Below are 15,151 nucleotides of genomic sequence, written 5' to 3' on the forward strand. Positions count from 1 at the left end.
AGCAATGAAGACCCAGAGACCACTCTAACCCCGAGACACAAGCAAATCCCAGGCTGTTCACCAAGAAGCAGACAGAGGACATCCTTCAAAGAAGGCAGCATATTCACTCCGTGACCTAGTTTATACACAGAATTTTTACAGCTCTGGTTCTAGTAATTCTAAAATAACCTTGTAAGTGGATGTAACAATGGATTCAAATGAATGTAAATGGATTCAAATTAGCAAAAAATGGAAGTCAGTAGAAAAGAACTAATTGCTGAGATTTAACATTAACAAGTCATGAATTAAAGAGCGACTTTTGGCCACACTTTCTTTCCAAAAAGGACATTGACTGTCCTGCATGGGTAAACTCTTCTCACTGAGCCTCACATGGCAGAGGCCACATAAAAAGTTTTAGAGGAGGCCACATCTGGGTCCCTCTGATGACCCTTTAGTCCTGGATGTTCTTTGGGGATCAGCGGACAGAACCTCCGGGGAGGTCCACTAATGGGCAAACAGACTGACCTATGTGTCAGGGGACAGGGGGAAGGGACTGATTACCTCATCTTGGGTGAGAAAGGTCTCATTCTGAAGTGGCTCCAAGTATAATTCAAAGAGGCAGCTCAGATCCTGAAAGACAGAAGAAGAGAATCTTTATCACACACATCTCCAAAAAACCTGAGTTTCCAGCAACCCTAACCACAGCTCCAGACTCCCACCGGCAAAGATGGATTTCAAGTCTTCTTGCAATTCATGACCCTAAAGGTGGTTACAATTATTTCTGACCTAATTCACAGACACTAGTAGCCAGTGCACTCAGCAGTTGGAACACCTGTCCTGCTTGGTTCGACAGCCTGGTGGCAGAGCCAGTCTCCGTTCGTGACCAAGGGCAGCATTGTTCATCCCCCTGCAGAGAAGGGGGGTTCTGGCAAGGCACCTCTGTCGGGAGTGACCACACCGGGCAGCTCACCCTGCCTCCTCCTCTGTCTCAGGGAGCATGGCGACAGCCCCGCCGTGGAGCTGAGAGGCGCGGGACAAGATCTGGGAAGCTCTTCAACTTTGGAGTTGACGCATTAGCCGAATTTCAAACTCCCGTATTCAGATGCAAGGAAAAGTTTCCAGAGGTTAAGTGCAGTCATGATGTGTACAGTCTAGGCCACTTTTGAGTCTCCAGTAAACTGGACTCCAGCAGTACAGAACAGCGGGAGTGGACAGTGTTCACAAAACTCTTTAGATAATAGGTTTATTTAATAATTTGAAGCCAAGACCAGGATACAACTTTGTAATAGAAAAGGTTTTTTTTTTTTTCTTATTTCATTTATTCTAAAGAATTCGGAGAATGAAAATGCTAGACGTGATTGATTACAAAGTCCATTACTTTGCTCCCTCATTTTACAGTGGAGAAATCTAGACCGGAAGAGCTTTGCCAGGGCCAGAAATCTCCAGGACTTTACGGCACAGGTTCTAGGAGCAAGTGGACAGGCCTGTGATGCCCTTTCCTATGCAGCAGTGAAAAGCTCCCTGGCCTTCCCTCCCTCACCATCCTCCATAGTGACTGCTTCAGAGCAGGGCGACATGAGGAGTTATTGAACCGTATCTCGGCGAACACACCAGTGCTGCAAATTCCAAGTTGCATGCAGGGACCAAGGTTAGATGAACAGGAACTAAAATCCCGTGTTAAATGTCAGCCACAAAGAGAAATGACAAAACAAAAGTGGCGTGTGTGTGCGAATCACAAGAGGCACCCGGTGCTGGTTATTGGGTCAGAGACAGTGACGGGCAGCCCTCCTTCCTCGTGCCGGCTGGGGCCGCCCAGGAGGACTTACACACCGGGAGCCGGGAGCACTGAGCCGCGGAGCCAGCCAGCTGCAGCCCTACGAAAACAAAGTGCAGGGTTGCTTGCAGAGCAAAGGGTCCTTTCTGTCCAGCTCACCCAGAACATCCATCTCAGTCCTCTGCCAGCATCTCAGCAAAACAACCCTCCCGATGCGGTGGGGCCGAACGGGGAAGCAGAGGCACGCGGTCGGCAGCAATAGAAATTCCACCCTTGCCTCTGTGGTTGAAAGCTCGTGCCCACCGTCCCCGGGGGGCCAGAGGGTCTCTGAAGCCTCAAACCACCCAGTGCAGGCAGCTGCTTCAGAAAGGCTGTCACGTTCACGGGATGACCCAGAAGCCGGGTCTGAGCCCCCCGGGTGCAAGTCATCTCCCCATGTGACATACTGGACAGGACGTCATGGGATAAAGAAAGTCAACTGCCAACTCTACAGCTTTTCTTTCTCCCCGTGGGGCCAGAAGGAGCCGCTCTGGGCAGTCCCACCTGCGAGCAGGCCTTCTGCAGCGTCCAGATGAAATGACAGTGACAGGGATGAAAGGGGAGGCTGACATTTGCCGTGTGGACGAAGAAGGTGACAGCCGTGTGCACGCACGCTGGAACGCGGGCACGCCCGTCCGAGAGGGACTGGGGGGAGACCACCCGAGGCCGTGCCGCCACCCTGAGGCAGAGCCTGGGGGCACCGGCAGCCACTGCCCGGTGCCATGCTGCTTCCAGCAAACACAGACGGCAGAAGACCCTTGTCTTCCCAGGCTCCAGTGTCCTTCAGAAATTGTTTCTCAAACTACAGACTGGGGTCCTCAGAAAAAGAAACGAATTCTTCGGGTACTGAAGATCCTCGCACCTACCCCTCTGTGCCGGGGTGGGAGCAGCCCCGTGATGACCGCGGCTCTGCGTGGGACCTGTCCCGCAGGGCCACCGCCACCAGGCAGGTCTGGGGGCCTCCCCAACAGCCGCTGGTGAGCAAGTCGTTCCCTGGTTCCTCAGCCCCTGAAGTCATCGCCAGCCCTCTCCCGCCACCAGCACAGACGCCTTTCCCACAGACTGCAGATGACAAACCAGAACATCTGTTTCCATAGCGAAAGCTACCTTGGTAACGCAACGAGCTGAGAATCTAATTCTTCCAAGTCCTCCCAGCTCGCCGGCCCCTCGCCCACCCCCCGGACAGCGATCTGCCGCTTCCAGGAGCAGACGGCTCCGTCAGGACTGCTGGGGTTCCGGGCACATGTGACCCGGGGACCCCTGCCGACAGCCGGCCACCTCGGGGGGTTGGGGGGGGGGCACCGAGCAGGGAAGAACACGCAGCACCCTCCGTTACCTTCACGTAGGACTTCTCCGTGTCCATCAGCTCCTGGATGACTTTTCGGAGGCGATCTGCATCGGAGAGGTGACGAGCCAGCGGCCGCGGAGGTGGGTCCCGAGTCCCCCTCGGCCCTTCCATGCCGTCACTCTGCGCGTCGCTGAAGCTCCTACACAGCGTGGCGATCTGTTCTGCACTCTGAGAGGGGGCGAGACGGGGACAGTCATGAACGGGACGCGCTCCGTGATGACCGGCTCCCCAGCAAGCACGCAGACAGCGTTTATCTCCGCCCGGGGCTCTCTGGGCGACCTCACAGGGGCAAACATCTAGGGCAAATGGTCTCCTTCATCTCAAACAAGCCTGGCTATCATTCCAGAAAATGGTAGTAAAGAGAGGAGCTCAGTGTTGACACATGATGCTTTTTTGTTGTCCTAATAGCTGTCTGACAGATGGCTCTTTCATTCTGAAACTAGCAAACAAGACACAGAACTAGCCGTCGCTTTAATAGACTTGAGGGTGCTCTAAAACCAAGCTGGCGGCTTTCTAAGAGCACGGTAGGGAGCCTCCAGAACGACGTGGCACCACAAGGACTTTAGGATGGCGTGGCCACAAGACGCCCGCAGCGCTGCCCTCAAATGCAACTGTGAGCCCCGCGCGCTCATATCAAGTAGCAGAATGTGAGTCAAAAGGTCAGAGGTGCTGCATGTGCTGGGGACAGGTGTGATGGTAGGGACCTCCCCTACCCTGCGGGTTGCACAGCCCCCTTCCCCAGAAGGGCCCAGAGGGGTGCAGGTGATACAGCAAAACCCAGTGAGTGCCAGAGAAGAGGGATGAACCGGCTTTGTGGAAACCTTTCTGATGATAGTGGGAATGGAATCATCCAGACTGAGGGACAAGAGGGATGGCTGTCAGTACCCCCGACAGCGCAAGTCCCTACTTGAATTTAAGCACAGTAATGAAAAAACCTTCTCAAGGGGAGCCCATCTACATGATCCTGCCCGAGCCCGGGGGGTTGAGGTCTCAAATGTGTCTCCTCCCGTGTGTTTCCACGGTGCCCGCAGTGCCCTCGGATTACTCTCAGGGTCTTCTCATCTCTTCCTCCTTTCGTCTCAACCCCATCCAAGCTCCAGCCCGTCCTAGCACCCACCAGTGGGTAAGCCTGTCCGGGGCAGGGGCCTTTCCCTGGCACTGCCGTGAGCACCCAGCTCAGTGGCCAGGGCCCAGCCGACACTCCGCTCGCCTCCCCACACCACCGTTGCTCAAAGCAGCACGCCCAGTACCAGTGACTCCCCGCCATCCAGCTTTGGCCACCGTCTCTCAGCTAAAACTCTCCCTTCTTCAGTTTAAGTGCCTTCAGGCCTGACCTCTCGCACTCTGGCTGGGGTCAAAAGCTCAACTTGGTACAACTACCTCTTAATGCTCCGTTCACTTTCTTGGGGATGTTTCAGAGCACGAACCGCTCACACGAGTGCAAGGGTCGACCCCAGCGGCCTGAGGCACCCCTGCTACAAACGCTGACACCTGCCAAATGAGAGTGCTCGACACAAAACCGCGATGCTCTTGCCCTCTCTTCTTGCCTCCCTCCCCGCCCTACCGTCCACACTGATCTTCTGGCCAGTCTTTCAATTCAGTGGGTCTCCACTGAGGGCCGCCTCTGTCTCCCGAAAAAACACCAGTCCTGCAGGAGCAGCCAGTACCCTTGCCAAGGTGAGACGCACCGAAGCACAGCCCAGGGCTCGCCGGAAGCCGACCCGGGCTCGTGTGGAGCCAACCGGAGAGGAAGACAACATAAACCAACGGGAGCCACTCCACGGTGCGCGGGAGGCTTTGGGAAGAGGAGCGCTGACACAGCCCTGGAAAGCACACGTGCTCCAAGGAAGAACCACAAAATGAGCCAGAAGGACAAGGGGAATGAGCCCTGTAATACAGAGCCCGATTCAGCAGAGTGAAAGTGAGGCTCCTCTACCAGCCAGATGTCTGTGACCAGAACGCCCAGACTCTGGGGCTCTTGAAATACCATTATTTCTCTCGTTTTCACATAAATCTTGGTGCAGAAGTTAGATCAACCACATAACAGGCACTAAGCATCCAACTAGGCACTGACCTATATATACAATACAAAATAATTTACTTCTCAAACAGTTCAAAGCATGTGTAAGTACTAATAATTCTCCTTTGATACATGTGTTATCCACAGTTTTGTTTATTAACTGTGAACACAAAAGCGTTTTTCTGGTAACGCCCGTCAGAAGACATTCATTCTGGGTAAACTTATACCAAAAAAAAAAAAAAAAAAAGAAAGAAAGAAAGAAAAAGAAAACAGATGTGGATCTTAAGGCACCAATCAAAATGCATCTTGATTTATCAAAATGTCTCACTTCATGTTTAAGACAACCAAATCTTATGACTCATGCCCTAAAAGCCTAATGACAGTAAAAGCCAAATGGAACAGTAAAAGCCAAATGGAACAGTAAAAGCCAAATGGAACAGTGCAGCCAAAAGGCAGCTGTTCTCCCCCCGGGTCTGTAAGCATCATGAAGGAGCAGCACTAGAGCACACAACCAGACCACTCCAAACCCTGTGTTCCTCCTTTCCAGTGGCTCTTAAACCCGGCCACACATTACGCACTTGTGCGAGCTTTAAAAAAATACCCAAGGCTGGACCAACTCACTCAGACTCTGTGGGGGGCCCAAGCTAGGATTATTTTTTAAAAGCATCCCACGTGAGGCTGGCTGGTGCTCTACCCAGCAGTGCAGCGAGAAGCCTCGACTTCGGCTTCCCAGGAGTGGCGCTGCCTACAGCCTGATCATGCTGTCCCACAGTCTACAGAGAAAGACTTGTAAAAGGTACATGGCCTGCGCTCACGGGACAGAGGGAATAGACAGAATCATACCCATGGCCTTGGCAGTCCGGGTCCGGCCCTCCACGAACTGAGCTAAACCACCCAGATAATACTACTACTGAGACTCCCAAACTCACTTAATTGGAAATCTCTATGCTGGTATTTGCACCACATGCTCAGACAATGTAATTTTGCAATTCTGAAAAATAACAGCTTCCAGGGCTATAGAACCTATATTAAGCTCACATATACTGCACCGAATAAGATCCGACAAAAATGCACCGTAAGTTAATGGCAGCTGGTGAGCTTACAGCTTTGCCTTGCTGGGATGTCAAAAATCACACCTAACAATGCAGTGTTAAAATAACGAGACTTTAAAAATAAAGTATCTTGCCATTTTAGAAAATCTGAATTCATTTGAAGAATACTTCTGGTAAGATTAACTGGGAAAAGTGAAGGTTCGTGGAGATTGTGATAGCAAATGCACTTTTTAAGGTGCCATGATGAAGTGCTCAGATGCGACAAAGTCACCTTTCTCAGGCGGAGTAGTTTAGCTACTGTCTGGGGGAGGTGGTGACGATTACTAGGGATCAGGAGGCAGGAACTCTAAATGAAGACTAATTCTAAAGGTGTTCTTACATCACACCCCCAAGACTCGCCTGTGTGGTTACATTTCAGTTTCTCTATTCGTAGTGACGGTCGCCCGCACCAGCTGTTAAAGGTAGAATTCTGGGGGCACCTGGGTGGCTCAGCTGGTTAAGCAGCTGCCTTCAGCTCAGGTCACGATCCCAGGGTCCTGGGATCAAGCCCGCATCGGGCTCCTTGCTCAGTGGGAAGCCTGCTTCTCTGCCTCTGCCCTTCCCCCTGCTTATGCACTCTCTCTAGCAAATAAATAAAATCTTAAAAAAAAAAAAATAGAATTCTGGGTGTGTCTGATGAACAATTTCTAGTAACAGTGACTACTTTGGTTGGCCCGTTTTCAAACCCAACAGTGATGGGCGTGAAAAGCACAGGCAAGGTGCAGAGGACCAGCATCCTGTCCCAGCCCTGTCCCCCCTCCACACGATCCTGGGTGAGGCTCATTTCCCAGTCGACTTCCTTATTGCTGGAAGAGAAGCGGCATTACCTATCCCATCAAGTCACCCCTTGAACTGCCAACGAGGTCCTAGAGAAAAGGGAGCTCGCATTTGCTGAGTCCCTGCTGGATGCCAGACAGACACAGCTGGCCAGGGTCCTCCCCGACCTGCCAGGGTCCTCCCCCGACCTGCCTCCCAATCCTCATTGGGACTGAGACAACACACACGAGGGGTCGAGAGATGAGGGGTGAGGGACTGTGACAGCACAGGACCGGCTCCTGGCTAGCTCTCTGCAGGGTGCCCATCCCTCCAGGATACCTCCTGGGCCTCTGCCCCTGCGGTTGTGGCTTCCTGGCCCCCAAAGGCTGCCTCTGCTAGGAGAACACCTGCAGCTCCCACACAACCACAGACGATCTCCACGTCTTTCAGGCACCACGTCCCCGCAACCCCCCTGCGGGATGCTGCTTATAAAGCAACAGACAGATGTTTATAAGTCAGGGCTGGGGGCCCGTCGGAAGCCCAGCAGCGTGTGCCTCTGCAGGAGAAGGAACGCCCCCATCTCAGACGCACATTGCAGCTTCCTGGCTTCCAGTCTGTGGGCTCAGTGCTAGGAATCGTGGGCTCACTGCGGGCTTCATTTTTTATAGGCGAGTGCGAAACAAGTGTTTTCCTTATGCTTCCATTTAAAACTTAAATGAAGAAACAGTTGTCCCTAAAACTATGGCGTAAGGATACAGCAGTGATACTGACCAAAACACATTTTTGTCAGGTTTTGAGCTTACACCAAGGCGGATCCCAGCTTGGAAATGGTTTGATCTTATTTACAGCTGAGGAACTCCCTGACGACCTGGGCATGAAGGTGCTTAAGTGCTTTTGCCACCCACACAAACGTAACCGTGCGAGGTGATGGATGTGTTTGTTAACTTGACCATGATAATGACGGCTCAGTGTCTGTGCCCAGCAAATCATCAGGTGGTACACTTTAAAGATCGTTTTATCAACCATACCTTGAAAAAACTGGGAGAGAAAAGGTATCCGAAAGTTACTTTTGGTTTCGGTGTTTTCAATGTGTGGCTAAGGAGGCCTGCTGCTCCCTTAAACCGGGGCTGAAACATGTCTCCACTCCAGGCGCCCCAACTCCCAGCTCCAGCATCTCGCCCTGGGTCTCTCGGGAGGAACGCAGGGGCTAGAGCCCGAGTGCCCCTTCCGACCTCGGACCTCGACTCAGTGCAACACTCTTGCACAGAAAGGTGTCATGCCCCCTTCGCCTGGCTTCATATTAATAAAATCTCATCCCCTGGACGTAACAACTTCGACATGTACTCTCTCTGATTTGGATACGTGGCTCTTGGAGGCTTTTGACCTTACGCTGGGATCTGGATCTTAAAAGAAAAAAATTATGGTGGGATGAGTGCATCACATTGTCTAGAAGTATCCTGAGATGCCGCAGTCACTCCACGGACTATCGGGGCCCTCGGGAGCCCGCGGCTCAGCAGCCAAGTGTGGCCTGGGCTTTCCCACCTGTCAGCAGCCCAGTGGTCACGGAGGGAGAGACGGCAGGCGCCGCGGACTCGTCCGTCAGAGGCGGCTGTTTGTAACACTGGGGCCCTGAATACCCCCAGCCTAAGAAAAGGGGCTGAAAAGTGCTGCATAACTTGGAATCCTATTTCACAGGGAAAAGATAAATGACAGCATTTCCAGAAGGCACTTCCTTCTGTCCCTGGTTCAGAGGAAACGAATGTGAACTTGGAGGGAAGATCCTTAACGGACTTAGCTGATGTGTGGACCTCACGGGAAAGATACCCTCGTCCTGCTCGGGTACCTGGTCCCGTGACCACAAGGGGTCCGTCTGGGAGCCCCCCAGCTGCCGCCGTATCCTCCCCCCTCCGCCACGCAGACCAGTTGAGACTGAGCCATCGCTGGGGACTGAAGCCCTGTCTGGCTCATGGTCACAGAGTTTCATTACACCAGCATACGAAGCAGAAGAGCTAGGTTTCTACTACTTCTATTACCCCTAAAACGAATGTTAGAAAAAAATAAAAAACAAGCTTTAGACTCTAGGAAAATGACTAGTTATGCTCCAGGATAGTCCAGCCCTGGGGAGGTGCAGTCTGCACGCTCTGTGTGTGCTCTTATCATCTGGAAGCTGCGAGAAGCCTGCAGGACCCAGCGCTCTGAGTGCAACTACTGTGTCAGCTGTCACATCCTAGCAAATTGTCAGGAAAGTTCCTCTTAGTTTAAAAAAAAAATTTAAAAAAGGAATATCTAAAAATTGTACAAAGGACTTTTCAATTTACTCTGCACTACATTAAAGTCACTAACTTACAGAAAGATCTAATATTATCCCCAAATGGCTCCAGCAGCAGGAATCCAGAAGGAGCACAAAGAGCCAAATGACTTCCTGGGAAGGCGAGCGAGCGGAGATGGGCTTCATCCCACAGGGATGGCCCCCCAACCCCGTGCCAGGTCAGACGTCAGCGGCTGCAGGACCCGTGGCCGAGGCCATGCCTGACCCCCACCCCCAGGGGTTCTCGGGAGGGGAGGAGGCGACAGTGCTCAGCACCTTGGCAGGCTAGGGTGGGGGTTAAAAAGCATTCAAGGTGATCAGTGAAATTCATATTTGGGCGGGGGAGGGAGGGCCTTGGTCTTAGTAAAACAATCCCTAGATGGAAAACTCTAGAGAAACAGGTTTTTAGATTTATCCAAATGGTACAAAAAGGATGAGCAAACACCCATGCTCTGTTTTTCAGACCAAAGAGTTCTATTTCCAAAAGCAGAAGAGGAACAGAAACCGTAAAAGTGAACATGAGCTGATGTCACAGGAGAGCCCTTATTTTATACTGAAACATAAAGAACAGCCCAATAAATCAGGGCACAGAAATGCACTGAGGTGTCAGAACAGTTCCCAGCGACGGGACAGACACGTGGCTGCTGACCCGAGAAGGCCACGACTTCCCGGGAAGGGCAGGAAAGAGGTGTGCGTTTTGTGTCTCTCTAGCACACAAGAACATACACGCACAGATTTTCTAAAAATGGAATGATATATATCACATATGCAGTGTTAACCAAGATATTTTTATCCTTTGGCTCATTTGAATTTTCTCTTTTACAGTGGTTTAATTTTTAAGTATTTTTAATAAATGCACTCCTTTCCTGTCACTTAAAAAAAATGATTTGAGGTTGAAAAGGCTCAAAGTGTTCTGTTTCTATGGACACAGCGATGAACAGACTGACACAGTTCCTCCGCTCATGGTGTTTGGCTAGGAAGCCACACTCTGCGCAAGTAATTCAAGATGATCGGTGCCCGAAGTGTGGGGTCCTGTGGACACAGAACCGAGACCCACCGTGGTCTGAGCTGCGAACACTGACGCCAGGCACTTGGGATAAATGAGTTCTCTACACAAAGCCAGGTCTGGGGCTGGAGGGAGCACGGGGTGTGCCTGGACCTGGGGGCCAGAGCAGCTGTGGCCAGAGGGTCAGGCAGAGCAGGGAGGGGGTGGGAGACAGAGGCAGGGGCCTGGGCTACAGGGGAGAGCAGGGGTGGGTGGCAGAGATGGACAACCCTGATGTGGCCACCTGTCAGGTCCACACCTGACCGAGGATGACAAGGTGAGCATCAAGGTGGCATGAAAGACAGGGGCATGTGCATCCCGAGTGGGACAGCCCATCACCTGAGCCCTCTCTCGTTACCCTGGAATCTGAGCAAAGCTCATGCCAAGGGCCTCAGAGCACGTGCTGGGCCAAGATTTCTGAAACACTTTTTCCAAGACAGGGGACTCACGCACACAGGCTGCGGAGGTACCCCCCAGCTGCTGACCACGGCGGTTCCCCACTGTGTGGCCTTGACGGATTCCCCCCCCCACCCCCGACCCCGTGTGCCCACCTGGAAAGCAGGGATCAGGTCTGAGAGGGCCCTTGCGATGAGTCCATGAGGTAAAACCTAAAACTACTTAGCACAGGACAAGGGATTGATAAAAGTCAACATTTGTACAAGGAGTTCAGCTTGCCAAGTTCTGCCATTTTTTTTGAAATATAGAAGAAGAAATTTCCTCCAAATTCCCCCAAAGGGTGGGCCAGAAAAATCACACTTCACGATTTCGGCACTCTCTCACGGAGCCCCTCCTCTACGCCAGGCTCCGCGCTGGGTGCTGAGGATGAAGCACTGAGCCCCGCGTGGAGACCCTGCCCTCCTGGGAGAGTGTGGGGGAGGGGCACAGGAGGGCATGGCTGGGGGCTGCAGCCTCCACAGCGGCTGAAAGAGAAGCCAAGTTTGTGCAAACTCTCGAGGGAGGGAAGCTAGCAGCGCATTCAGGTGGCACCTGTGTGTCCCAACAGTAAAAACTCCCTGAGGCCAGGGAGGCGCCCGCTGGAGGCTCTGGGGCTCCCAGGGCCAGTCACTCCCCGCCACCCCCTCATCCCTCTACCAGGCTCCAGAAGGGAGCCACTGATCCAGGGCCTGCTGCCTGCCTTTATTTAACCCGAGTTGGGTCAGAACTCAGATACGAGTAAGACGAGCTGTCTCTGCCAAGGCCGTCTCAAGGGTTTGAGCAGCATTTCTGCACCACCGGGCACTTCCTTCGAAGCAAAGACTGTGTGTTTCAGGACCACACTTACACAGTTTACATAAAACGGCTCATCCCATCTAACACAGCCCACGCCAGGTCCTGTGTCTTTGATTTCCCTTTTTCACCCAGAAAGCAAGCCGTGGGTTCCCTCCAATGTGCCGTTAAACCTGCACGTCAAGAGAGATGCATGTGGCACAGAGTCTCCCCTTGACCTCTGACAGCACAAATGCGCGCGGCCCACGGAGTAACAGAGACTTTAACGACCCCCCTGGAAAACAGAGAGTAGAGGCAAGGGTGCATCCTCAGAGCAAGGGTCAGCCAATGAAGGCCTTGGGGGCCAGTGGAACCCTCCACCTGCTGCCGTAGGTCAAGTTCCATGAGCACTTGGCCGCCACGCGCACTTAGCTGCCCGGCATCCCTGGCTGCTTCTGCCCCGGAAGGCAGAGCTGAAGCCTTGCCAAGAGCCTAAAACATTAACTGTCCGCTCAGAGGAAAAGTGTGCCAACTCCTGGTAACAGAAAGATGACCCCAAATCAATAAAGAGTCTTCTTCTGAAATTAGTCTTAATTTAAAAACCCAACCTATAAACATTATTCTGAGAATTTCTAGTGAAGTGGAAATTTAAAAGAGGACTTCAACGTTATTTTTCTAGAGACTACAAACGGCATCTTAAGTCACATGAGACATAAACCCTTTTATGTCCTAGGCTTTCAACTGCATCCAAAACAAAACAAAACACCTGCCTGCTCAGCTGGCACAGACGCAGGGCTCCGAGACAGGACCCCAAGTCTCAGACTGGGTTGGGCTTTATTTTGTGTTGCTTTTTGATGGCTGAGAGGATTCTGTTTGTCCTGCAATTTAGACCCGAATTTAAATCCTTTCTAAGCTTACTTTCTATCACTTAACATTCATACCAAATATGTTTATCTGGCGAAATACGTCTCTAAATCAGTATTTTTCAAATGAACTATTTTTGTAAAATATAAGCTTAACTCTGACTTTTCCACCAACACTACTCTCAGGCCTTCTTCCATCCAGAGGTGCTGATTTCTGGGCTAAGGTCCACTTCCCTTCTTCCTTCAGTAGTCTCTCACCACCGACTTTCATTCTGGCAATCAAATCAGGTCATGATCCCAGGGTCCTGGGATCGAGCCCCGCATTGGGTTCTCTGCTCTGGAGGGAGCCTGCCTCCCCCCCACCTCTCTCTGCCTCTCTGCCTACTTGTGATCTCTGGCAACTAAATAAATAAGATCTCTAAGAAAAAAAAAAAAAAAGAGGTCTCTGACTTTATTCCTGGCAACTGATAATAGATTACTGAAGTAGTTCTTGCAGGAAAGGTCTTGAAGTGTTACCTGTTCTGAAGATTTATTAGCCTTTTTTTCCTATCTTTGTCACTGTATTTGAGGGAAAACGATGCATCCGTATAAGCGCCAGCTGCAATCATATTCCGGACCAGCGAGAGCTTTGATCAATCTGACAGCCACCAATTTTCGGGGCAAGTCAAGTGTGCATGAAAAATAAAAGAGGATCAGACAGCTGGATCCCGGAAGGGGGCAGTTGCACACACTTGGCTTTAATGGTTCAGGCTGTGTCCACCTTTGCCCAGGACAGCACTGCCCTGCGACCCAAGCCCAGCCTCCCTCACAGCTGAGTCCTCTCCCCTTTCCTGCGGTTCCCTAAGAAGCATATTATCTTTCTAGTTGTCCTCTACATGGGCTCCTGATTGCCTTATCTAGAACAAAAAAAAAGCCTGGTAGCCCCCGTTTCCTAGCTGCAGACCAAGCTCTCAGCTCTGAGAGCACTTCTAAGATGCTCAGAAAGACAGTTGTACCCATTCCAGTTCCTTGATGATTGTCCTTGAGCATCTCAGCCTCCAGACTGCCTAGACTCGCATCCCCTGATAGGCTTGGTCTGTCTTTCCATCCTGGCCTCACAAAAGCCTTGGGTCTGCCTGTCTCACAGAGTCTTCTCCGTGAGGGTGTTCACGGCCACACGGACTAACCGGGCCTACAGCGGTCCCCCCACCACCCTGGCTTGGTGCCCCTGGTAGTTTCCAAAGCTGTTTCTCACACATGGCTCTTCTCTGATTTTACCTCCTTGAAGCTATCCTGGAGATACAGTCCTATTCTTTTTGATAAGGATATGGGGATTCAGAGGATGAGGAGACTTTTCTAAGGCGAACCAGGCAGCGAGAGGCTCCAGCACTCGGTCCCATGTCTTTCCACTCCCCACCCGCTCCAGCAACAGCAAATTAAGAGACTCACATCTATTTGGTTTTCCCCCATATTATCGGAAGGGATGAAATCCTTCTTGGGGATCTTCTCCCTTCTCTATCCCGCTCTCCAAATATCAACTGCAAATACACTGTTTGGCATAGCCTGGGCCACAGGGACCCTCAGAGTCCACACACGGCCACCCGTGAGGGAGGCACAGAACAGTCAACAACCTTGCAGTGGCCCTCCAACAGTCTCCAGAAGAAACCGAGCCATCATTTCTCTTTCTGGGACAGAAGAACCAGAGTATACGCTCTGACGTGAAGAGTGAAGGGGGCTCTTTCCCTGCCCGAATTTGAAGCCAATTATGCATCCTTTAAAAACTTTCCTGAGCCCTTAAACTTCACCATCTAAGATCGCGTGCTGCACAGCAAACCAAGGTGGCTGACAGCCCTGCCTGACCCCAGTGGAGCTGTAGGAGGACAGGAGCTGGCTCTCCTCACCCCCTCTGGTGGCTCATACCTTTGCAACCCTTTAGTAACTACTTTTTATTTTTTATTTGAGAAAGAGCAAAAGAGGAGAGAGAGTGTGTGTGAGCATTAGTAGCGGGGGAGAGGGAGAGAGAGAAGCAGAAGTAGACTCTTCGCTCCTTGGTAGCCCAACACAGGTCTCAATCCCAGGACCCCGAGATCACAGCCTGCACCAAAGGCAGACACATAACGGACTAAGCCATCCAGAAGCCCGTAACTACACAGACTTCTACCAATTGCTGTTCCAATGCATGGGTCAAAGATGGCTCTCAGTCACTTAGGAAAAATGGTGCTGGGGTAGGGAGAGAAGGCTAGGCCCTCTAAACTGTCTGAAACCTACCACATCCCCTTTGGACTTAAAAACCCTTAGACTGTCACTTCTCATGTTTGGCTGAAAATAGTACCTGGAATCTGGTATCTAAAAACTGTAGCATTGGGAAGAAAAAAAATCACAAAAACATGAAATGCAAATTACTTGTTAATATCCTGACCACCTTTCTTAGGCTTGGATACTGCCAAGTGCTATTGGAGTGAGCACGGATACAGCCTGCGGACCCCTCTACTTCTAGTTGTAGTTAATTTTTTTTTTTTTGCTAGATTTAAGCAGTGTTATTTTCTTAAAGATTTATTTGAGAGAGAGAGAGGCAGAGGGAGAGAGAGAATCCCAAGCAGACTTTGCGCTGAGAGCAGAGCCTGACAGAGGGCTCGATCTCATGACCCTGAGATCATGACCTGAGCTGAGACCAAGAGTCAGACACTTAACTGAAAGAGCCACCTGGGCGCCCCATTTAAGCAGTGTTACAGTCAAGTCTGTT

At 51.4% G+C, this 15,151-nt stretch overlaps 1 protein-coding gene across 4 annotated transcripts in view; it reads right to left on the bottom strand.

The window, feature by feature from the left end:
* TIAM2 (TIAM Rac1 associated GEF 2) overlaps positions 1-15,151 on the bottom strand; it is a 226,861-nt gene that overhangs the window by 13,480 nt on the left and 198,230 nt on the right. For all 4 annotated transcript variants that reach the window (XM_059176685.1, XM_059176686.1, XM_059176688.1 and 1 more), the window contains 2 exons: positions 3,129-3,308; positions 541-609 (listed from right to left, as the gene is read on the bottom strand). In XM_059176685.1, coding sequence (XP_059032668.1) covers positions 541-609; positions 3,129-3,308 — 249 coding nt within the window. The remainder of the gene's footprint in view (positions 1-540; positions 610-3,128; positions 3,309-15,151) is intronic.

This window comes from Mustela lutreola, chromosome 6 (assembly GCF_030435805.1).
Source record: "Mustela lutreola isolate mMusLut2 chromosome 6, mMusLut2.pri, whole genome shotgun sequence".
Classification (NCBI taxonomy): domain Eukaryota; kingdom Metazoa; phylum Chordata; class Mammalia; order Carnivora; family Mustelidae; genus Mustela; species Mustela lutreola.